Here is a 26,676-nt window from a genome sequence, read left to right as displayed (position 1 = left end):
GGTTTACATTGTTTTCAGCTCAAAAAACTTATTTTCCCAGCAAAGACCATCAATAACTGAATTCACTCAGTTCTGTGTTTGCAAAGGAGCTTTAAAATACCCAACTCCCACTAGAGTCACTGTCCAAAAACTATACAAAAATTAGAAATGTGCAAGTGCATTCATCAATTTTACTATAACTTTGGTGCTGCAATACATTCTCCAGTAAAATGCTCACATTATTTTATGTAGACAACCTTGGGTACAGGCCACCGTGTAATCCCTGACACAGTACTTGTTCAATCCCGTCTCCGGCCATCCTGATATAGGTTTTCCGTGATTTCCCTAAATCGTTTCAGGCAAATGCCGGGATGGTTCCTTTGAAAGGGCACGGCCGATTTCCTTCCCAATCCTTCCCTAACCTGAGCTTGCGCTCTGTCTCTAATGACCTCGTTGTCGACGGGACGTTAAACACTAACCACCACCACACATTACTTGTTAAAGCCTGTGCCATGGTAAGTGAGTGGGATTCACCTTATGAGAAAGGATTTTTTGCATAGATATCGACCGCGTGTACCTGAATGGTGGCAGATCAGACTTACATCCACTCTGTAATAACAATGATCCGTCAAGTAAGTTCGAAATGCAATCGCACGTCAAGATGGATCAAAAGCAAACCAGAAGATGCTACCAATGTGACAATAATATGGTCGCCAGCCTAATTAGGCATTAACTGAGTTTCTTCTCTGTGCAAAACAACAAGTTGTAACACTGCATAATATAGTAGAATTTTAGAACCAGAAAATCTATTGAACTGATAGTTTCACGTTCTGTACTGATATGGAAAATCACGAATACATAACGCTACACTATAATGTTTACTACAAAACTTTATACTGTCTATTAATCTGATTAAAATCGGGCATAGGTTACCCTAGAAATTGTACTTGCATGCCACACACAAAATGTCAATTTTGATACAGATAAAACACTGATAAATTTTGACTTTTATATTAACTTTAACTTTTGCTGGTCAAACCAATTAAGCACACTTCAGAATTCAAATGAATGAGGGGCAGGGGACCCTGAAACTGTAATGATCATTGTATTTAAAAAAAAATAATTACTGAATTTATTATTCATTCAAGATTTCCAGTATATAAGTTAATACTCTTTTCATCTTATTTACTGCTCATTTAAATGCCTTTAAATCTGTCTCGAAATAATAAAACTTCATTACTATAACAATACTAAAGTTATCTTTCGACTTCGTTAGACCTTCACTATTCATTTACTGGTTCATTAACAAAACATTTCTTTAAACACCATTCTAATATAGCTAGTTCTGCAAATAATTATTATTAACACTATTTTTAATTTTCATTTCGGGACACTCAGATGGCACAACGTTTGGAAAGGACCCTGCCTAGGGTAGTTGTGAGGATAATTAAATGATGGAAAAGTTCTGGTAAAATTTAGATTATTATTGCACCAAACAAACACAGTTCACTCTCTGATCCATACGAATACAGTACTAAAAGTTTCAACCTGCTAGTATCGATGCAGCGGTTGATGGGCGGCAAGATGGCGAGGCACAGAGCACACATACAACCACAGCTATGGCTCTTGACGTTTCGGCACTTTAATTCTTCTTAGTGTCGCAATACTTTTCCATTTAGTGCCTATGGAATTTTGCCATGCTGTGTGGGCATTGGAAGGGCATACCCGTGGCTCAGTGAAGTTATGTCTTCCAGGAGAGCCTCCTCGCTCCAGAAGGTGTTGCTCAAACCAGTGCCAAACTCCAACTACTACTGTGCCCGTTGTGCCATGCAGTGCCCGCGTTCATTTTCCCACGCTCGCCTGCCATCCACCTTTTACCGCTCCCTGACAGACCGGGTATTCACCCAAGGTTTTGCATTCTACATATCCTAACACATTGCCTATGTATGGACCAGACACACAGTTAAAATTTTAAACATCTTACAACAGTTTCAACATTTGTTACATTTCAATTCTATTACAATATTACTTGACATTTGATGTAAACATTAATATTCACATTGAAACTTATTTACAGTTTTCTTAACATAATGGCATGAAACAAAAAGAAATGAAATCAGAACATCGACTACACAAGTTTATAATAAAATCAGATGAAAAGAATTACTTATATGTACAATAGTACAGAGTCGTTGTTGTTACAACCTCATTTCTGTTTTAGTTTTGCCTAAAATCTAGACCTGAAAATGCTAGGTCTGTCCTATCTCAAGACATATAGTCTTCTCATTGCACCAGTTCATTGAATTTTCACTGGTGATTTTGGATATAAAATTATTTTGTCCTTCTGCCTGGTAACAAAAAATAAAGTAATGTTCCTGTTTTCACAAAACAGTTTTTTCAAAATAAAATCAACCACTCCCCAAAACTTACACAGGAGTTGAAGTACTGTGTTTGTTTCCTCAGTACTAAGAATTTTGGAAACAGCTGTGCTAAACCCTTCAGAGTTTTTAAAAAAAGTTTTGTTATAAATTCTTTTCATGTAAGGAAACACTTTGGTGTCATTGTTTTAAGGATTTAATGACATTGTTCATGGTGTAAACCATCTGCCCTTTCTATTCTAAATTTAGGCACTAATACTTAATATTGAACGTTAACTTAGTATCAAAGCAGACATAGCCATTAAAATCCTGTTTTTTCTTATACCTGGTGTTGGAATCTGTTCCTTCTTTTTTGAGAATAAGTCATTTATGACATCCTTCCTTGTACCTTGCTTACTATACTGTACCATACCTTTTACCTACCTTCTTTGCATTTTTTTCTCTCAGCATATCATTAGGGTTTTTTCTACATAATATAGCCAAATGTTAGCATCTTTCAAATACCAAGTTAAGTCTCAAATCAATTATGAAGTAATCAATAGTGTCAGTACTTTCACTGTTATTTGCACAAAACATCCTCAGCCAATGGTCCCTAGTTCTTGACTGACTGAAGTCAGTAGAAGTCTGTCAACTTTGGCTTGCTTATGTTTTTTGTCTAGCCATTACTAACAATGGCAGTCTGGCAATATAGTACCCACGTGTACTTTAGCTGTTGTGAAGTGATTGCTTTGCCCTGCCATACCAAATCAGTAAACACATTTAGTGTGTCAGCACTGCATGATGAATGTGTGGCTTGTTCCCCCAACACTGTCACATCGATGTGCCGCAGGTCTGTGGATGGAGCTTATTTCATCCTCTTCCCATACCTTCCTGAAAAATCATTCAGAACTTTGTGAACAAACTGTACTCGTCTCACTGAGTATTCTATACTCATCATTAGTAGAATTATTGGAGTTAACATTCCCAAGTTCCATATTTGTAATGTTATATGTCAAACAATGGAAAATCCAGGATGGAATGTAACAATATTAGAGAAGGAAAGTTGCTACTTACCATATAGTGGAGATGCTGAGACGCAATAGGCACAACAAAGATATTCACACAAATATAGCTTTCGGCCATTAAGGCCTTTGTCTGCAATAGACACACGTACACTCACACACACACACACACACACACACACACACACACACACACTCACACTCACACAAACGCAACTTGCACACACGTCTGCAGCCTCGGATAACTGAAACCACACTGTGAGAAACAACTCCAGTGCGTGATGGGAGTGGCAACTCAATGGGGGTAAGGAGGAGGCTGGAGCAGGGAGGAGGTGGGATAGTATGGTGGGGGTGGTGGACAGTGAAGTACTGCAATTTAGACGGAGGGCAGGAGCGAAGGTGGAGAGGGGATGGGGAGGGTGTGTAAGTAGTGGAAAGGAGATAAATAAAAAGAAATTAAAAGACTGGGTGTGGCGGTGAAATGACGGTTGTGTAGTGCTGGATTGGGAACTGGAAGGGGCCTGGATGGGTGAGGACAGTGACTAACGAAGGTTGAGGCCAGGAGGGTTACGGGAACGTAGGATGTATTGCAGGGAAAGTCCCCACCTGTGCAGTTCAGAAAAGCTGGTGTTGGTGGGAAGGATCCACATGGCACAGGCTGTGAAGCAGTCATTGAGATGAGGGATATCATGTTTGGCAGCATGTTCAGCAACAGGGTGGTGCACTCGTTTTTTGGCCACAGTTTGTCGGTGGCCATTCATGTGGCCAGACAGCTTGTTGGTTGTCATGCCTACATAGAATGCAGCACAGTAGTTACAGCTTAGTTTGTAAATCACATGACTGGTTTCACAGGTAGCCCTGCCTTTGATGGGATAGGTGATGTTAGTGACTGGACTGGAGTAGGTGGTGGTAGAATGATGTATGGGACAGGTCTTGCATCTATGTCTATTACAGGGGTATGAGCCATGAGGTAAGAGATTGGGAGCAGGGGTTGTGTAAGGATGGACGAGTATATTGTGTAGGTTCAGTGGACGGTGGAATACCATGGTAGGAGGGGTGGGAAGGATAGTGGGCAGGACATTCCTCATTTCAGGGCATGACAAGAGGTAATCGAAACCCTGGCAGAGAATGTAAGTCAGTTGCTCCAGTCCTGGATGGTACTGTGTCAGTGTTATGTGGGGGACGCTCCTCTGTGGCAGGACTGTGGGACTTTGGGAGGTGTTGGGAGACTGGAAAGATAAGGCACAGGAGATTTGTTTTTGTACTAGGTTGGGAGGATAATTATGGTCAGTGAAGGCTTCAGTGAGACCATCAGTATATTTTGAGAGGGACTGCTTGTCACTGCAGATACGACGACCACGGGTGGCTATTCTGTACAGGAGAGACTTCTTGGTATGGAATGGATGGCAGCTGTCAAAGTGGAGATATTGCTGGTGGTTAGTGGGTTTGATATGGATGGAGGCCATCTCTGAGGTGGGTGTCAACATCTAGGAAGGTGACTTGTTGGGTTGAGTAGGACCAGGTGAAGCAAATGGGGGAGAAGTTGTTGAGGTTCTGGAGGAATTTAGATAGCATGTCCTCACCTTCAATCCAGACAGCAAAGATGTCATCAGTGAATCTGAACCAGATGAGGGGTTTCGGATTCTGGGTTTTTAGGAAAGATTTCTCTAGATGGTCCATGAATAGATTGGCCTAGGATGGTGCCATGCGGGTGCCCATAGCCATATCCTGGAGTTGTCTGTAGGTAATGCCTTCAAAGGAGAAGTAATTGTGGGTGAGGATATAGTTGGTCATGGCGGCTAGGAAGAAGGTTGTTGGTTTGAAATCCATAGGGTGTCTGGAAAGGTAGTGTTCAATAGCAGTAAGGCCATGGGCACTAGGAATGTTAGTGTACAGGGAGGTGGCATCAATAGTGATGAGCAGGGCACCGTGTGGTAAAGGGATAGGAACTGTGGAAAGTCAGTGGAGGAAATGGTTGGTATCTTTTATATAGGAAGACAGGTTCCAGATAATAGGTTGAAGGTGTTGGTCTATGAGAGCAGAGATTCTCTCAGTGGGGGCACACTAACCGGCCACAGTGGATCGTCCTGGGTGGTTGGGTTTATGGACTTTAGGAAGCATGTAGAAGGTGGGAGTTTTGGGAATGGTGGGGGTCAGTAGAGAGATGGACTCTGGGGAGAGGTTCTGGGATGGGCCTAAGGATTTGAGTAGTGACTGTAGATCCTGCTGGGTTACTGGAATTGGGTCACTGTGGCAAGGTTTGTAGGTGGAAGTATCTGACAGCTGACGGTGTCCTTCCGCCAGGTAATCCTTGCGATTCAAAACAATGTTGATGGAGGCTTTGATGGCAGGTAGGATTGTAAGGTTGGGATCAGTTTTTAGATGGTGGACTGTAGTTCTCTGCAGTTCTTTCTGCAGATGTAAGGTTAATTTGCATGTTGTAGGCTTTGGGAAATGATGGTGAAGCAAGGTTATTTTTTTCTCTGTGATTCCTCAAATTGAACTATGCAAACATTTAAAGAAATTTTCAGTTGCTTGTACATTCTATGGTTAATAGCTATGCCATCTGCCCTCTTAACTCATGAAATGTGATGCCTAACCAACATAAGATTTCGTTTTGATGTTTCCATACTATCATTGTTTCCAGTTGTTTCCCTTACTGTTGATCTTTTCAGTGGCACATCTCTATGTGAAGTAAATAGCAGTATATTATTCGTTATAGTTTGTCCGTGTTGTTCTTTGGCGAAACATAAAAGGCAGCAACAATTGATCATTGGGCCTTGTTCCATATTTTGTTTTACAAAACGTCAGCAAGAATAGCTCATCTAGCCATTTTGAAGCCCGTGTCTTACACAGTTATGCTGTACCATTCATTTAAGTTCTTTAGCAAAATTTCTTATTTATGGAGTAATACTGTTACATTCTGTGATATTCTCAAATGAGATAGTTGTGTAATTCATTCACAGCATTTTTTCTATATTATCACCCAGTGACTGTTGGAATCAGCATCCTGGGATTATGCTGTGATGAAACAATATAGAATGGACCACATAAACTCATTTCTTATGTCATTTTATTATATGTGATGAATTAAAACTTTTTTATCTTTTCTCAGTTAAGTGCTCTCTAAAACTAGATATCTGATTTGATGTAAACGTGTTAAAATTAAACATGGAGCAAAAAATTAAATGATACTCAGGTCAGTCACAGAAACCAGGATTTGCAGGAAGCTAGCTGTGTAAAATTCCTAGGAATGCAACTGGATAAAAATCTATCATGGGACTCACACCTACAGTACCTTGCAAATAAATTAAATAGCCTAGCATTTGCAACAAGAACATTGTACAATGCTACCAGTATGGGCACAAGAAAAGTAGTATATTACAGCTACTTTGAGCCTGTAATTAGGTATGGAATTATATTTTGGGATAATTCAAACCATGTGTGTTGAATATTAAAACTTTGGAAAATCATCATTAGAAATATGCATAATGTTGGGTGAAGAAAATCATGTCTCCCACTTCTAAAAAATCTGTGGAAGTTCAGTAGAAGAATTCATGAATGACAACCTGTAAATCTGAGTAGGAGAGAGCAAGTACTTAGGGCTGTAAAATTTTAAAAGGTTGTTACTTTTGAAGAAACATTATTAATTGCTTAATTAATTAATTAATCAGTACAGTACATTATATTACTGCTATAAGGAAAATCGTCAACCAATTTTTGTGTTTTGACGAGTCTCCTGTACATTAAGTCAATGACTCAAAATTTTATGTTACGAGACAATAAACTTCTATTCTGTTCTAGCCTTTTCTGTTCTCTCTCTCTCTCTCTCTCTCTCTCTCTCTCTCTCTCTCTCTCACACACACACACACACACAAAGATATATACCACATTTACTGCAGGGAAATCAGTTTGGGTGTTTGCGGTTTTGACACAGGGGAACTGGAGGGGTTTTTAGTTATATATATCTGTGTGTGTGTGTGTGTGTGTGTGTGTGTGAGAGAGAGAGAGAGAGAGAGAGAGAGAGAGAGAGACAGACAGACAGAATGGGAGCTAGGGGTGTGAGTAAGTGAATCCTTGGAAAAAGAGTGGTACCTTACTCACTAGCTTGTGAAATTTTCTGCTGGTATGTGCATCTCTATGCTATATATCAGTCAACTGCAAATAAGTGATTGTCTTTTCTCTTTTTGTTTATTGTTTCTGTCCTGGAATTTCCACTATCATTCTATTTCTGTAACTCATTTTTAACTGTAAATACTCTTTGACTACTATTGACATATTAATTCATCATGCTCTGCTGTTCCCCAGGTGTTACAGACAAGTATAAGCATGGCTTCTGGGCTTTATTTCATTGCTATTGATGAACTGTCTAGGATTCCTTACTGACCCCTGAGTGCTAATAATGAATGTAGTTGCACCACATACAGGTATCTGAATGATGTTGAGTTAAAGTGTATGAGACTTTCTGCCCTGTATCTCAGTAACCTTTCACAATTCTGGCTGTTAAGTTGCTTTTGGATAGATTTGTCCGTTGTGATCTCATTTTGCTGCACTTCATGTATTACCATTTGTCAGGATTGCCATCATTTTGTTTCTCTTGTATTCTGTTCTACAAAGCAAATGACAATGCATCATTGTTGCACTGAGGAGGAGATCATTAAGACACTCACAAAGAACAACAGTGAGTATGAATGATTAAGTGTTGATTAACTGGTAAGTCCTCTACAGTTTCTAAAAGCAACAAGCCTAAGCTGTCTACAACAGCAGGTATAACACTACAGTCTTATGTTTCAACAAGCTATCAGCATTGATTCACAGACAGGCACAATAAAAAGACTGATAGTTTTTTCCTTTCATTGTACCTGTCTGCTCCTCCTCAGTGTGGTGAAAGCAGTCTATCCATTTCATAATATCGTTGTTATTCCACCCTGGAATTTCCATTGTTTGATTTTGCATAACAAGTGATGTAATTGATACTTCTTCCAAAGAATTTGAAGATATTAGCAACTATTAGAATGTTTTACCAAAATAATATAATAAACTCTGAGGGAATAACCATATTTTCATCTCTTTGAATTTGTGACATCCATAAATTTGCAGAGGAGCTTCAAAGTCTGAAACTAATTTTTACACCTAAAATAATTTTTGTCTCAGTGGTGGCTAAACTTAGAGCAACAGAAGGGGAGAGTGCAAAATTCCCTCCAAAAATGTTCAACACAGGTCAAGGCAGACCATTTGAGTAACCCAGCTAGATGCTCAGACACAGGCTACTTATTGCAGGTAGAAACATTAGGTGATAATGACTAAGCCCAGCACGACTAATAGCAAGTATGTCTGTGGCAGCTAAAGTGTTAATGCAATCATTCAAAACTTTGTATTGGACTCAGTGCAGATGCTGTATTTCTTCATTTAAGGTTTGTAACTAGATTTCATACCATACATTAAACTTAAGAAGTGAATCCTTTTTACCATTTATGTTGCTTAAGTCCTTTAAAATTGTGTAATTTTTTTTAATAATGCCTGTAATCACTTTAAGATGAACATTTTCCAGACATGGATAAGCAAGATGCAGTTAATTTATTGTGTATGGGCTGAAGAAACATGGTTAAAGTCAGTTTCTAATGTACATTGTAATATTTCATAGAAAGGGACTGATGAAGTATAACATCATTTTGGTACATGGGGCAAGTGTTTTCATTATTACTTACCCATTTCACAGCCCCCTGATTCATTCACTATCCATTAATTCTTTAAAGCTGATAAGTGCCTCAGATTTTCAAAACTTGAAAAATTTATAATTCTGCTACACTGCCATGAGGCCTCATGTGAATGGTGACATGTGAAACAACCAGGAAAATTTATTGGATGACAAAAAAAAAAAAAAACCAAAGCACCTTGAAGGTTAGGAGGAAACAAAATGAAAAGTTACAGGTTAAGAGGGTGTGCAATGTTATTTCAGTGATTACAAAATGAAGTCACATTTACAAAGAACTTGGTAGTGTGACCCAACTCACCAGTATAGCATTGCTCCCTCACCCCAAATCTGGTCTGGATGAATGCACTGATTTGTTTGGGAAGGATTTCATAAAGCCATTGTAAGCTCTCCTGAGGGAAGTTGGCCCACAACTGTTGTGGCTCATTCTAGATATCCTGGATAGTGGTGCAGGAAGGATGGAGTTGACGTCCAAGCTGGTCCCACACATTCCGTTGTGGAGACATTTCAGGATCTTGCTGGCCACAGGAGTACATCAACATAATGCAGACTGTTCGTAGACACACATTAAAAAATGGCACCACAATTCTTCTGCATGAGAAGTAACGCATGAGGATGCAGGATGTCCGCAACATAATTCTTAAAACATGTCACTACCGACACAGTACACAAGGCAATTATGAGAATCTCTTCCGAGGCAGTAGGAAATGATGGAGTGAGCATTGGCATGATTAAGAACGTCGTAGACACTATTACTCCAGTCATCACAGACATCTTCAACCTGTCTCTTGTCAGTAGTACATATCCCACTGAGTGGAAGGAAAGTTTAATTCAACCTATACCCAAGACTGACAACCCTAAGTCGCCTGGTGACTACAGGCCGATCAGCATACTACCTGCAATATATAAAGCCCTAGAACACATTGTCCATGAACAGTTGATGGATTACCTCAAAACTCATAACATCCACGACAAATATCAGTCGGGCTTTCGAAAGCACCATAGTACAGCAACTGCATTAATCAAAGTAACTGATGACATTAAACATGCTATGGACAGACGTGAAGCTACCATCCTAACACTGCTTGACTTTAGCAAGGCTTTTGATACAGTTGACTTTGATATATTACTGATTAAAATGAAGCAGCTGAATTTCTCAAACAGCGCAATACACTGGTTCGACAGCTACCTCAAAAACAGAAGTCATCAAGTCATTTGTGGGTCGGAAAAGTCATCATGGAAAAACGTGCACTCTGGAGTTCCCCAAGGCTCCGTCCTTGGTCCATTACTCTTCTCACTGTACATTAATGATATTTCTTCAGTGATTCACTCCTGCAACTACCATCTATATGCCAACGACATCCAACTGTACATAAGTGCAAGCCCCAAGAACATTGCTGACGCAGTAGCGAGTATGAACGCAGATCTTTGCTCTGTTTCTCGATGGGCACAGAACCTAGGTCTGAAACTAAACCCCAAGAAATCCCAGGTCATACTTATATCTCATCCAAAGTTAATCAGTCGGTACTTTCGCGAAACAGTCCCTCAAATACTCCTCAATGGTACCCAACTACCATACCAAAAAACAGTAAAAGACCTTGGAATAATCTTGGATGAACACCTAAACTGGGAAGAACAAACAGTCACAGCTTGCCGGATATCGCTCTCCTCCCTACATGCAATTCAAAAATTTAGAAAAATATTTCCAACCCATTGTAAACAAAAATTAGTCCAAACACTAGTCTTGCCTAATCTTTACTACTGTGATGTAGTTCAACACGGTACAAATAGTGAAAATTCGAGATGCCTCGAGCTAGTGATGAATGCTTGCGTTAGATACGTATGCAATATATGGTTGTATGATCATATTAGTCCTTCATACTCCCAGCTAGGTTGGATACACCCACATAAGGCACGCGATCTCCACACGATGTGCTTATTTCATCGATTTCTTAGCCACTGGTTCCCCCAATACTTATCTTCTCACATTAAATACCTATCATCATTCCACAACCGCAATACCAGATCGGATACGTCTAGCATCTTGGCTGTACCTTTACATAACACAAAATCTTTCTCCGTGTCATTCTCCATCTCAGCCATAAGACTATGGAACGTGCTCCCCTGTGATCTGCGTCTTATCCAGAACCACTCAACATTCAAGAGGGAACTCAAGACTTACATATTAGGGACAGTATAGCCACCATTGTTGTGCCCCTCTCATCTCTTTCTTTCTCCTCTCCATCATAGCTTCGAATTTTACCACTCTATTTCTCTTCCTCTAACCTATCTACCTCTTCTATATCTCTTTCACCCCATTCTACGTCTTACGACTCTGCTTGATGAGAATAATTCACAAGCTGCAAGAATATAATGAGAAAATTCCCAACTAGCAATAGGACTGACATTCATAAAAGAAAAATATGTTTACTTTCATATACATAGTCACTACTATTATTATTATTATTATTATTATTCTTGATTGTTATAATTATTTTTTGATTGTTATAATTATCATTGTACTACATTTATAATCTCTATTTTTTTCTTTAACATAAATGCTGTATAACATGTTATATGTCCTTAATGTTTTGTAGAAACTGAAATTTGTTGAATCTGAGTATGCCTGGTTAGGTGTAAGAGAGGGCCTGAAGGCCCTAATCTTGCCAGGTAAAATAAATGCATAAATAAATAAATAAATAAATAAATAAACATGTTGCATCCAGAGTTCCTTCAGTCATTACCAGCCATGACCTGACGTCATACCCGATGGCTCCTCATATTGTGATGCCAGGAGTAACACCATGTGTCTCTCCAAAACATTGGAAGAATTTGACCTCTCCTCAGTTTTCTGCTGTGCACTCCAACAATATTCATTTGAGGTAGAGCAATACAGCAATTCATTGCTGAACACAGTGTGATGCCATTCTTCAGGAGTCCTTGCTTCCTAGTCACTCCACCATGCCGCACATGTTGAGTTTTGATGTAGCAGCAGCCTACTCATTTGATGGTAATTTCCTTGCCGGTGTGCTTTTAGTCTCCTGCCAATGGGGTACAATACACCAAATGTTGCAAGGAGACCATTATTTGTTCCCAGATGGCAGGTGCAGATGTGAAGGGGTAGCAGTGTGCTTCATGCACAATATGACAACCCTCTGTTGTTGTGGTCAGATGAGGTCAATCTGGACATTGACAACGGGTATGCCTGCTCTCATGTTCACATGCAGTCCAACATCTGGCCATTGCCACACCTGAATTCCCAACAAATCTAGATATCACACAAATCAACCAGGCAGCCAGATGGGGTCCTACAATGATGAGGTGCTTTTCAAACTCTGTCAGATGCTGATAATGCCATCTCATTCAAATATGTGGCATCTGCACGCCCTTCACAAGGATCACTCAGCAGCTGACACTGCTTACATCCCTTATATACTCTACCAGGCCTAGTAACAATACTAAACATGGACAGCATCCACTCTGGTGTCCCTTCTACCTGTCACATAGAATTTCAACTCAGTCTTTCTACATGCTCGCTGATGGTGTGTAAGGGCACAAAGTTACATGTATTCTGGTCGCTTCAATTTTTGTCTCAGGCAGTGTAGATCTACCGTGCCTTAATGTCACTAGAAACATTATAGACAGTTTTAGCATGCATAGTGTGGTGCCAGAAGTCTTTCTAACCCTGGAGTTGAACTTAGGCAAAGCCCTGTGTTTCTGTCTATGGCTGCTCCTTATATCAGCTTGCTAATATAGTCAAGAGTTTGAAGCATGGTGATGCTGTGCTTTTAATCAATTAATTGATTAATTCATGCATAATGTTCCGTAAATCTCACAAGGAAGGGATGTGGAAAGAGTCAAGTTACACATCAACAGGCAGAGACAGCTACAGCAGGCTATTTCTGTGAAGTATATTAAGAACAAATTATAATTAGTTCAAATCTTCTCACACTGATAATTATGAAGATTACTTTTAAGTTAGTGTTTAGTAGGAGAAAAGCAGCTACTTTGAAAAATGTCACCGCTAGTGATCTTGCATGATTCAGCTGCAGCTTTTATTGAACATTTCAAGCAGTGCATTTATATATCTTTAGACAGGATGCCATGAGCTGTGTATGCACTAGAGAAGTGAAAATTACAAAGGTCATTTAATAAGTAATGCAACACATTTTTTATGAAAGCAGATTGGTTTAATTCAAGACTCCAATACACCATATTATTCCCCACTCTTTTGGCTACAAAACCCTATTTTGCAATGTAATCTCCATTCAGTGCAATGATCTTACACCACCTTATTGGAAGGGCCTTTATGCCTGCATGGTACTAGTCTACTGATCAGCTTTGGAGCCAATGTCTTGCTGGATTAATAACCTCGCTATCATCTATGTGCTGCTTCCCATGGAGTGCATATTTCATTGGACCAAACAGATGGAAGCTGGAAGGTGCGAGATCCAGGCTATAGTGTGGAAGAGGAAGAACAGTCCAATGAAGTTTTGTGATCTCCTCTCAGGTGCACAGACTTGTGTGAGACCTTGCATTGTCCTGGAAAAGGAGAAGTTCATTTGCCTTTTTGTGGTGACATAATGCTAATTTTTCACAAAAAGAAATTCAGTGACAGCTCTCTGCTTGGAACATACCTCCATTACAGATGCAAATTTGAAGGCTATGTGTAGCGCCACCACGTATTGGAATTTCATGCCACTATAGGTGCTGAAGTGGGAATGTTCCACGATGTGCCAGAACAAATTCCAAATTTCTTTCAACTTAAACTGGCCGAGAAACAAAAAAATTCATTGCGTTACTTATTGAACACTACTTGTACAGATTTAAAATAAAATCTTCTGATAAGTTATAAGAGTGGTTAAAAACATTAAAAACATTAACCACAAGTACCATTAGGGTGGAAATAGTGTAAGAAACACAGTGTCCCCAATGAGAATTCTGCAAGATCTCTTAGTATAATGCCCATTTTAAATCTGTGTGGTAGTTTCAGATAGCCTCAAAAGGTCAGATAACCCACAGTTTATCTACTAGTTTATCAATTACAACATCATTGAAGTCTGCTATAAATTTCAATTTTCTGTCACATTTGCACTGGCAACCTGTTATAAACTTTTGCGCCAGAATATAGAACTCCAATCTGAATCCTAGATAGGGCTGTTTAGCCTACAATGAAATCATTTTTACTTCTAGTATTGTGATTGTTAATTGTAGATTTCATCCTAAATCAGTATTGTTACTATTAACCACAAGTACCATTAGGGTGGAAATAGTGTAAGAAACACAGTGTCCCCAATGAGAATTCTGCAAGATCTCTTAGTATAATGCCCATTTTAAATCTGTGTGGTAGTTTCAGATAGCCTCAAAAGGTCAGATAACCCACAGTTTATCTACTAGTTTATCAATTACAACATCATTGAAGTCTGCTATAAAAGTTTATGGCAGTTATGTTGTGGCAGACAAAGGAAATAATTACTGATGTTCTGCAGCTCGAAAAAAGCGAACACAACTGATCACACCATTGCTATTATATACACAGTTGGTGAGGTAAGGTTATGATCCTTGTGGTGGTAATTACTAATTAATTTTGAGATATTGTGTTTCCATTCAGTACCACATTGGCATTGAAAGTTCAGAAGTCAGGAAATTCTGCCTTGAGTTGGTGCATTTATCTCAGTAACTGTGAATACCTTATATATCACAGTGTGGAAACTTGAGGAAATAACTTTTTTGCCAGTCCATTGCTATCATTTCCATTTATTAATGTGAAGATACTAATGTGAAAAATCATATAGACTTCAACAGGCATTGTATGGATTGCAGGTGACAAAGCAGGCTGTCGCCCCATCTGGTGAAGCAATACCTTTTTACCAACGGATTGGAATGGCAGCAGTTGCTGGTGCTGCTGGAGGCTTTGTTGGCACCCCTGGAGACCTGGTTAACGTACGCATGCAGAATGACATCAAATTATCTCCTGAATTACGAAGAAAGTTAGTAATAATTTACTATATGGTTTTCATTTTCTTTGATCTGAATAGATTAGTTGATGGTAATAATAATTTTTTTTTCCGTTGGTAATCTACTGTCCCCACACCCTCCAACTAACTGTTTCTGTCCCCTCTGTCCTGTCACCTTCTCATAATTTGACTCCCCTCACCCTCTTTGTGTGCTGCTGTCTGCTGGTGCGCCCACCAGTCTTTTACCCTCTCTCTGTTCCTCTCCTTTCCACTACCCGTTTTTTCCACCTCCTCTCCTTCCCACACAGCCTCCCGACACTGTGCCTATCTGCCCTGTCCTACCACCTCTAGTCCCTCCATGCTGCATGAGGCAGTGCCGATTCCCCTCCCATCATTATACCCTGCTATCACTCTCCCCTCCCCACCCCAATCTGGATTTTTGCTCCCGTTCGACATGTTTCTGTTCTAGTTCTAGACGGAGTGGCTGGAGGTAATATGTGATGTATATGTGAGGTGTACTTGCTTGTGTGAATGTGTGTGAATTTCTCTTTTCAGAAAGAGGCTCTGGCCAAAAACTTGTGTGTAGCAATCTTTTCATTGTGCTGGTCTGCAGTCATCTTTACAAGTAGCAGTCTACCCCTTTCAGAATGTTGTTTATTATTATTATTATTATTATTATTATTATTATTATTATTATTACTATGGCTTTCAAAATTTCTTTTGAATATAAAAAAGTATTAAAACTATGGTTTTTATTTTGCCTTTGTAACTGATGTGTGTGTGAGTTTTTATTTCTGCACTACAGTCTTGATGTATCACCATATTGTGCAAGGATGCTGTGAGAAATCCTGTTTAGGTTTACAGAGGACCATTTAGTGTGGCGTTAGGCAGTGCTGTTTCACTGCTAAATTATTACTTTTGACATCTGATGTTAAATGGTTTCATGCATCCCTCTCTATTTGAGCTTCAATAAAGTGCTTGAATGCCTAGTTTACTCAATATTTAATTTCCCCCAGCCAGCTCTACTGTCAGTCTTTGTGATTGTTATTGTTGCTACAGCATGATTGTTTCTAACCTATCTTTGTGATAAACAGAGACGAGTGTTGTTCATCCCTATTGCACCAAGTAATATTTTCATTGTAAATGTAATTACTGTCTGTTCAAAGAATATGTTTTGGGTCACCCCTTCCATTTCTGTGCTATAATGCTCCCTGTTGACTAGTTGATGTTTACATTTTCTTTCACTTTCTATGCCTCAAGCTTGGTTCAAGTTATATTTCTGCTCAATTAGTTTTTGTCTTTGTACCGTTTCTTGTCCACAGTTGCAATTACATCATTTACTTTTTGTAATATTCAGAATTCATTCTCCAAGGAACATAGCGCTACATGTGTAGTTTCAAATTTGCCTTTATGTGATTACAGACATCTAGATATTGTTGTGTTCTGAAGTACTGTTTGAAAATTTCAGTGTCATTTGCACCTACTGAATGAATGAATGGATGGATGGAGACTTGCATAATGTTACATTTCTATGCATTCTTCATTCATTTGATTGCCTTATTTACTACTTCTGATGTTTGATGCACCCTTAACTCATTTAGAGAAATGCAACTGGTGCTTCTTTTACTAAGCTCAAAATGAGAGAGAGAGGTTCAGTTGTGTGAATATTGCTGTAGCATATGAGCATATCAGAGTTCCATGAATATGGCAGTTTACTTGTGCTGTCTCTCCCTTTTACTGGAATAAACTGCATATGGTCTTGGGGTTCAACCAAAAGATCCAATTGTTTCAGACATATGCAATTACTGCAACATGAATTACCCTATCATCAAGAACACCTATTAATACTGTCATAAACACAATGGCAATGTGAGCTCCTGCATTGTGCCGCATAAAATAATTGTGGGTCTTTTTGTTAGTGGTTAGTTCTCTGAAAAAAGTTCTAAGACATTGTTCAGACATGTATCAGAAGTTACAGATTGTTGGAAAGACGTTGGTCCAGTATTTAGTGTTTCAGTAATTGGCCACCACACTCCTGTTTTCACATCATGCAGAGGCCTTTGATGTAATTAATAAGGATTTTAGAATGCCAGCAATTGATAGTTGTACGAGTTCACATATACTGATAAAAGCAGCCATGCTTCATCAGAAGAAAGCAACATTTTAAGGTAACCTTGGCAATATACATGGACTTCAGTACCCAGTTGCAGTACTCACATAGGGCAATAGTGTTAGAATTGGTCAGTTGATACACTACCATTACTTTGTAAGGTTTCAGTTGCAGTTCGTGCACAATGATGTGAGAAGATTCTGTTGACATAACAGTCTTACATGTTAAATGGTTGATTAATTTTCTCAGGCTTCTCTCTAAGGTCACTCCCAAATAAGGGATGTCCAGTGTTGACATGTCATCATCGAAGATGATTTCAATTCCATCATAAGTGTTCAAACATTGATGGCTGATAACAACAACCCCAAAACATGTTAAATGATGAATTTATAGAATGATAATAAAGCAACATACAAGTACATCTACTATCACATTTATTAATCAGTTAATGCAGTGTTAATTAACATGACATATTCCACAACATTTTGTATAAAGACTATAATAATGATAGTTTTGAGAGAAGTTTCTCTTCAGTCTGTTGTGTTGTTAATAGGGAGCGTAACCTACTTTTGAGAATAGGCTTTTAGCAGCTGATGGTGTGGTATGAAACTCAACTACTTCTGTGTAATTTTTTATATCTTTGAGTCGATAGTACTGATGTTATGATTCCACATCCAAGATATCTTGTTTAAGATCTAGAAGGCTGCCTTTCAGGTAACAACTCATTGTTTCTATTTCAATTTGGAAATGGTTCTTTTTGGGTATTATTTTATAATGTTCACTCCATAAATCAAAATGGTTTCTCTGTTCACCTGTAATGTACAATGTGTTGCACATTGTCACTGACAGTCTTTACAACAACTGGAACCAAATCTCTGATGGTTTTAATTGCCTTCAAACATACTGAAGCATTTATCAGGTGTATGTCATTAATCTACAATGATGTTCATGTGGCTAATATGTTAACATGTTCAGTTGCTATTAAGCTTTTTTTTTTATTTGTATCATGATGTTACTCTTCAGATATTCTGCAATAGTCTGTGTTGGTTGCATGTCAGATACTTTGATGTTCAACATATTTGTTATTAAGATTGATTTACTGCATGCAATGTACTTTGCTGTGCAAAGTTAATGAGCAGCCACTCCTGTAGACTGCAGACTGTCACAACCATCTGCCAGATCTGCGATGCCTGTGATTGTTAGCTTGGGTGGTGCACTAGCATGGCATTTAATGATATTAATGATTACCTGACACATCTGGAAAAAAAAAAATCTTTCACTTGAACAAAACACTGAATACCACATAATGGATACTTCTTGAATTACAGTTTAGGTATTAGTTTTTTCTTAGATCATCACTTGCTACTACACTTTGTTGAAGCCAAACTGCAGTTCTTTTCACAGCAATAATCCACTCAAGCAGTTTGTCAGTCTTTTCAATAAAGTTTTTTGCTACCAGATGAACATGTGTGCAAAACCATGTAACTGACTGTTTATTCCAAATGCTATTTCTAATCCTTTAACCACTATAATGAGGTCATTATGAGACATGTCCTAAAAAGATTTTTTTAAATGACAAAAAAATTATTGACGGTGATAACAAGTAGCCTTGTTTTTTGTCAACATCAAAGGTCAATATTTTGTCTTTAATGTCAGTGTTACAGTGCACACAAAGAGTTCAATATTGGTCTTAAACATTGATGCCCAAGTTTTCAACATTGATATTTTGTAAATATCAATGACACAGACATTTCCTACTCTCAACTCACATAGTTTATCCTCAGTTAAAACTGCACCACCTGCTGCCCTGCCTGTCCAACAGGCCAGAGTATCATGGTGACTGCCATGTACCAATGCAGTATTTGTTCCTGTGCAGCATCAGTATCAACACTTGTATCACAAGTGAAATATTTTGTACCTGGATGAATGTGAAGTGTACAGTAGCAGAGAAACAACTACTAAATAATACATGTTTTCAGATTAACAGTTCTTTTTTTTTTTTTTTTTTTTTTTTTTTTTGTACTGTGAGAGAACTTTATTTCTAGATTATGTTCCATATTCCTAATGATTCTTCTTCATACTGAAATATAATGGGAGCACAAATTCTGAATAGTTATAATTTACTCACTTTTGTAAAGTAGAATTGAAAGTTTTCTCTTATTTGGTTGTGTACACTAGCAGTTTGTACCTTTCCATTATTGTAAATGAATGTTTGATACCTCTCTCTGTAAATATTGTACCTGTATTTCATATCATGTATTAATACTAATGAAAGTAGGTATTTTGCAGCTACCGCCATGCCCTAGATGGAGTAGTTAGAGTTCTTCGTGAAGAAGGTCTACGGCGGCTGTTCTCAGGGGCATCCACTGCCACTGGTCGCGCTGTACTCATGACTATTGGACAACTCTCTTTCTATGATCAATTCAAAATATTGCTACTAACATATGCTGGCATGTCAGACAACCTCACCACACACTTTCTTGCTAGTCTTTCAGCAGTAAGTACTTGTAGAAATTATTGTGTTAATTACTCCTATAATATGAAATTTAAATTTGTTGTATTTACATAACTGATTCATTAAATAATTTCTCCTAGTGCAGAAACTGAGACTTCTACACCCTTTCATATTTCTTTATTACTTATGGTCATATCAGTAGATTAAGGTGATTGCTCATATCGTGCGTCATTACTGATTTCTCTGACAGAGTCGAGTCCCTTAATGAGAATTTTCAGATGCTGTCATTCATGTGTCACGATATATGGTGTGTTCGGAAATTAATGTTACAAACTTCTAGGCCTTGCAGAAGGGACTGAGTAGATGATATTTTGAATTGGAGCCCATATCTGGAAATGTACCATTTCTGTGCTACAGATATTTGAAAACATGTTTGCTAGGAAAGTATGCAACAGTGTAATCGTGGCGGGGGGGGGGGGGGGGGGGGGTGCTTACATGGGATTGGCTGATGTCATGTAATGTCCATCCTACCTCTCTGACCTGGTTCAAGCCTCATTCATGTGTCTGTGAGTGTTGGAGCAACATGCAACATGCTTGAGTACACATTTGCAGAATACACAGACATGATCCTTCTCTATGGTGAAGCTCAAGGTAACAGAAGAGCTGTGTGTCACCAGCCATCCACAATATATGACTCCATGGTGTACCATTTTTGCCATAATTATGCAACAACTTCAAGAAAGGGGTACCTTTACCATGAGCAGGCATGACTGTGGTGCTCCAAGGAGACACTGAACACCTGAACTGGAAGAGGCTGTACTGCACCATGTTGAAGAGAACCCATTGATGACTAAATGAGCAGTTTTTTGGTTGTTAATGAGTGGTATTTAAAACAAGTGATATACTGGGTCACACCTAATAAGTTACTTGTGAAAGTGGTTGCATTACCAACATGTTTTCAGATACACTACAGGCCTTTAAAATTGCTACACCACGAAGATGACGTGCTACAGACGCGAAATTTAACCGACAGGAAGAAGATGCTGTGATATGCAAATGATTAGCTTTTCAGAGCATTCACACAAGGTTGATGCCGGTGGTGAGACCTACAACATGCCGACATGAGGAAAGTTTCCAACTAATTTCTCATACACAAACAGCAGTTGACCGGCATTGCCTGGTGAAACGTTGTTGTGATGTCTCATGTAAGGAGGAGAAATGCATATCATCACGTTTCCAACTTTGATAAAGATCGGATTGTAGCCTATTGCGATTGCAGTTTACCGTATCGCGACATTGCTGCTCGCGTTGGTCGAGATCCAATGACTGTTAGCAGAATATGGAATCGGTGGGTTCAGGAGGGTAATACAGAACGCCGTGCTGGATCCCAATGGCCTCGTATCACTAGCAGTCGAGATGACAGGCATCTTATCCGCATGGCTGTAACAGATCGTACAGCCACGTCTCGATCCCTGAGTCAACAGATGGGGACGTTTGCAAGACAACAACCATTTGCACGAACAGTTCGACGACATTTGCAGCAGCATGGACTATCAGCTCGGAGACCATGGCTGCGGTTACCCTTGACGCTGCATCACAGACAGGAGTGCCTGTGATGGTGTACTCAATGACGAACCAGGGTGCACGAATGGCAAAACATCATTTTTTCGGATGAATCCAGGTTCTGTTTACAGCATCATGATGGTCGCATCCGTGTTTGGCGACATCGCATTGAACGCACATTGGAAGCGTGTATTCGTCATCGCCATACTGGCGTATCACCCAGCGTGATGGTATAGGGTGCCATTGGTTACACGTCTCAGTCACCTCTTGTTCGCATTGACGGCGCTTCGAACAGTGGATGTTACATTTCAGATGTGTTACGACCCGTGGCTCTACCATTCATTCGATCCCTGCGAAACCCTACATTTCAGCAGGATAATGCACGACAGCATGTTGCAGGTCCTGTATGGGCCTTTCTGGATACAGAAAATGTTCGACTGCTGCCCTGGTCAGCACATTCTCCAGATCTCTCACCAGTTGAAAACATTTGTCAATGGTGGCCGAGCAACTGGCTCATCACATTACGCCAGTCACTACTCTTGATGAACTGTGGTATCGTGTTGAAGCTGCATGGACAGCTGTACCTGTACACGCCATCCAAGCTCTGTTTGACTCAATGCCCAGGCGTATCAAGGCCATTATTACGGCCAGAAGTGGTTGTTCTGGGTACTGATTTCTCAGGATCTATGCACCCAAATTGCGTGAAAATGTAATCACATGTCAGTTCTAGTATAATACAGTTGTCCAATGAATACCCGTTTATCATCTGCATTTCTTCTTGGTGTAGCAATTTTAATGGCCAGTAGTTTAGTTGTAGCAAGAAAATGGCACATTTTGGGACATGGGCTCCTATTCAAAATATTATGTACTTACTTCCCTCTACAAGTCCTAGAAATTTGTACTGGGAATTGATGAACACCCTGTATATTATGGCTGAGGGAAGTGGTGCAGTATTTAAGGCACTATTCATGAACAGGAGGGTTCAAATTCCCAAGCTATCATTAAGATTTAGGTTTTCTGTGATATTTATAAATTAAGTAAGATGAATGTCATGATGTTTTTTTATTGAAGGATATACATGAATTTCTTTCCCTTTTCTGTTCAGTCTTAACTTGAACATCGTCTCTAATGACTTCACCATTACTGGGACATTAAACCTTGATCTCCCTTTTACATCATATATTTCTACATATACTCGGCAAACTACTGTGAAGTCCATGGAAGAGGGTACTTCCCATTGTATCACATATCCCCATTCATACATAGTGTGTGGAAAGGATGACTGCTTAAGTGCTTCTGTGCATGCTGTAATTAGTGTAATCTTCTGTTCATGGCCCTGTGATGGTGTGACAGAGCAGAAGGCAACACCAACATCATACTAGCCAGGATGGCCACTTCTGCCCAAGAATGGCATGTATGGGTTTCTGGGTGGGGTCTTCCAATACTGTGTTAAGTGTGGAATCAAGAGTGCTCACTCAATAACAACATTCATTATTAATCAAAGCTTCCATCAAAGAGGTTGATGTCTGTACCCAGGGAGCACATGAAAAAATACCTATGATGGTCTGCCATGTTTCCAGATTCTTCTCTGAATATTTGTTATTATATTTTGTTGGGTCAAATCCAATATAATTTATAATTTTATTGTATCAAAAGGAAAATTCCATTGAGAAAACTGTAAAATTACAGAGAGACAGATTGATAGGTCACTACTTAGCTTCAAGAGATGAAATTCCATGTATTGCTGATAGACACATTTAAAGCTCTCTCTCTCTCTCTCTCTCTCTCTCTCTCTCTCTCTCTCTCTCTCTCTCTGACCTCCTACTCTGTCTGCCACCTCCAGATCCTTCTTTGTCTCTGCTTATCCTCACAACACACAGGTCCTTCTTAGCCTAGTGTCTAAGTGACCAACCCATCCTTTCCAACCGTCCCCAACATACCTCTCTGTTCTCCATAAGGTAAGAACTAACAGTTGTGAAAGGCAGTGAATGTTTCTATTTTTAAATTATATGTCTACTGAAAAGTCAGCCATTCTGTCTCTCTGTAATTTTAATGTTATATTGTGTTATTTTGCTCTAGTAGTACTAGTACTCTGTGCCTTTATAATATATGAAATATTTAACTGTAGCACCAAATAATGACTTAGTTAAAGAAAAGAATAGGAGTCTGCCAGAACCTTTTACCAGCAATAAAATTATTTTTTTTTTTTGGCATCTAAAGTGTCTCTAGTTCATTAATTCTCATAGTAATTCACATATTATGGTCAGTAAATCCCAAAATACCAGACAGACAGGAGAATACTGGAAAGGGCTTACAATTGGTTCACAGCCAACCACTTAACCCTTAATATTACAGAAGCCATATTCTGCTATTGCAAATAAATCAAAAAAACTTGCAGGTACTAGATGTAGAAATCAGTGGATACTGGATAAAGTCTCAGGTGTGAAATTACTAGATAATTATAAACTGAGGTTACATCAGCATATGGAAATATTAACCAAAAAGCTGAGTTTTGCCTGATTTGCAATCAGAAATCTCTGTCATTGTGTTGACCTGCAGACTGGATTGCTAGCATACTTTTGATGCCTTCACTCAGAACTGTCCTATGGCATAATCTTTGGGGGAGTGCAGCTGTGGTGCAAAAGTATTTATTGTACGTTCATGAGATACAGTATTGTCCAATGCTGATAACTGAACTTCTTGCAGAAACCTCTTCAAGGACTTAGGTATTCTTACACTTATGTATCAATACATACAATACATAACAATATTTGTGGGTAATAACAAGATTGAATTTAGATGCACCTGCAGTTCACAACCCCCAATATGATGAGTACAAGTAATTTTTATTTAGACTATGCATCCCTCCCAAGGATTCAGAGTTGAACTTTATACTATGGTGTAAAAGTCTCTTAATAGGCAGCTAGTGGGCATCAGACAGATAATTGGAAGTCCCCAGACATATAAAAAAAAAAAAAAAAGAAAAGAAAAAACCACCTCATTAATATCACTTCTACAATTTATCAGTATATTTAGACTCATGGATGTAAATTCCACATAACTCTCCTGTTTATGTTACTTGACTTTGCCTATAGCCTATATAGACAGGTGATAAAGCTTTGTGTGAAGTCACATAAATTATTTGTTTGAAGTGTTGGATAAATTCAGCAGCTGAGCAGTACAGGAGAAAAAGCCATGGTCCCCCCCCCCCCCAAATTAGTTGTTTCTCTTGTAATATATAGTGTACATGAACATAAAATAATCTACAATAATTATCAGTATGAATAGATTATCACTAGTCATAATTTGTTGATAGTATATTTTACAGGAGTAGCCAACAGTGGTTGCTTCTCCCTGTGAACTTGACTGATTCCACATCCTTAAGATCTACAGTACACAATGAATGAATGAATGCGTATGCATTATCCTTTTTTAAGAAATCTTGCAACAGGTTATCTCATACATCTTATGTTCTCTAGTACGCTCCTCTCTCCATTGAAATGCTAGGTCACTGAATGCAGTAATTGCATTTGATATGAGTGATCCAAATGTTGTGCCGGCCAGCCTGTGGATGGTTTTTAGGCAGTTTTCCATTTACCTCGGCAAATGCAGGCTGGTTCCCGTTATTCCACCTCAGTTACACTATGTGGGTGATTGCTGCGTGAACAGTGTCTCCATGTGCACGTACATCATCATTATTTTACCACGCAAACATTTGGGGCCACACTCATCTGGTATGAGACATTCCTGGGGTGGAGGGGTCCACTGGGGTCCAAACTGCATGATAACCTCAGGTTCGGTGTGGGGTGGCGGTGAGGTGGGTGGACTGCTGCGGCCTGTTGCGAGTTTATAAACCACTGAGGGCTATGGCAGGACAAAGCCTTTCCATCGTTTCTAGGTCCCCAGTTCAATACACAATACACACACAATCCAGTTTAATGTAGTCTGATACCAAGAATGTGAATTGTAATATAATTTTCCATCAAAGTTCAAACTATTTGTTTTGCAGATAACTTCCAGTATGTAATTAAGACATTTTACACAAACAGAAAGAGAGAGAGGTGTGTCTCAATAATCATTTCTGAATGTTGCAGGGTGCAGTAGCAACAACACTCACTCAGCCATTAGATGTGATGAAGACAAGAGCAATGAACGCAAAGCCTGGAGAATTCAAGGTTAGTGCTAATCAATTTTCTACCTTTTCCCAAATAATTTGTGCTTTTCATTGGTTTATTAAACTTCCTGGCAGATTAAAACTGTGTGCCGTACCGAGACTCAAACTCGTGACTTTTGCCTTTCGCGGGCAAGTGCTCTACCAACTGAGCTACCCAAGCACGACTCACGCCCCGTCCCCACAGCTTTAATTCTGCCAATACCTTGTCTCCTACCTTCCAAACTTCACAGAAGCTCTCCTGCAAACCTTGCAGAACTAGCCCTCCATTAGTGTATTGATTATTGATCTTGGTCCTCTGTGCCCCTCAAATGAAACATTTTGTGTATAAATATTTTTTAGTTTTGTCAGTAATAACTGTAAAGTAACAAAAATAATAATTTTCCACACAATGAAGGTATTCAGTAGTCTTTATAAGGGTTGTCATAGATTTTAAAGAGTTGTTCCTGTAAGGATATTATACTTATACAATAACTCATGTAAATCACATTTGCTCCATAGAGAGATTTGCCTTTGATATGGTGTGCTCTATTTGTTCAGAACATTGGTTCTGATGGTTCAAGCTTTGCGTGGGGATAGTTCCAGGAACTAAAGTGTCAGACATATGCCTGATGGACAAATATTATGTTCTTTTATGTACTATAAATTACAGAGTGTGTAACTCTAAAATTTGAATTGAAATTAGTTTTAATGGTGAGAAAATCACAGAATCATGTCAGTAGTAAAAATTTGAATTTGTGTCTTTGTGGCATATTATTCAAGGCAACTTTCAGCTTTTTTTTCTCTTTTTGTAATCTATAATGTTTGATAACACTATCATTGACATGATCTGAATCCTCAAGAACTCAACCTGAAATAAATTCTTTGCACAACATGGTCATGGGTACTAGAGATTTTTGCCAGTATAACAAAAAAGAGGGAATGGAGGATTATCTATATTTGGGGGTGTAGGTGAAATAGATTTACTGATATCTAACTAAATTTCATGGCATAAAGACACATGTTGAGGTATATGTCTCTTGAACCAGACAGTTCTGATTTGAAATTTTACTGTCAACTTTAGTATTGGACCAAACACTATGTTTTGTATGTGTGGTACCTTTTTGATATTGTTATTACTATTTTGGCATTGGGGTTACAGAGTTAAAATGCTAGAGAAGGTTGACTTCGCCCTTGCTTGCATACTTGAAATTTTTTAAAGCAACCCAGTCTATGTGATCATTTTAAGGTGGTGAAAGTTGATATGGCTGTTAGTTTGTTGTTTTCCTTTTGAACTTCTACAGCCTGTAATGGTATGGGCCATGTATAACATTATTTTTAAAAACATATTCTGATTTTCATATATTTTG

General features: G+C 38.8%; 1 protein-coding gene across 2 annotated transcripts in view; it reads left to right on the top strand.

Moving 5' to 3' along the window:
• LOC126236822 (mitochondrial dicarboxylate carrier-like) overlaps positions 1 to 26,676 on the top strand; it is an 80,507-nt gene that overhangs the window by 43,687 nt on the left and 10,144 nt on the right. For both annotated transcript variants that reach the window (XM_049946422.1, XM_049946423.1), the window contains exons 4-6: positions 14,895 to 15,061; positions 19,428 to 19,635; positions 25,251 to 25,331. In XM_049946422.1, the coding sequence (XP_049802379.1) occupies positions 14,895 to 15,061; positions 19,428 to 19,635; positions 25,251 to 25,331 (456 nt within the window). The remainder of the gene's footprint in view (positions 1 to 14,894; positions 15,062 to 19,427; positions 19,636 to 25,250; positions 25,332 to 26,676) is intronic.

The sequence above is a fragment of the Schistocerca nitens genome, chromosome 2 (assembly GCF_023898315.1).
Source record: "Schistocerca nitens isolate TAMUIC-IGC-003100 chromosome 2, iqSchNite1.1, whole genome shotgun sequence".
NCBI lineage: Eukaryota > Metazoa > Arthropoda > Insecta > Orthoptera > Acrididae > Schistocerca > Schistocerca nitens.
This window is presented reverse-complemented; position numbering and strand designations above follow the sequence as displayed.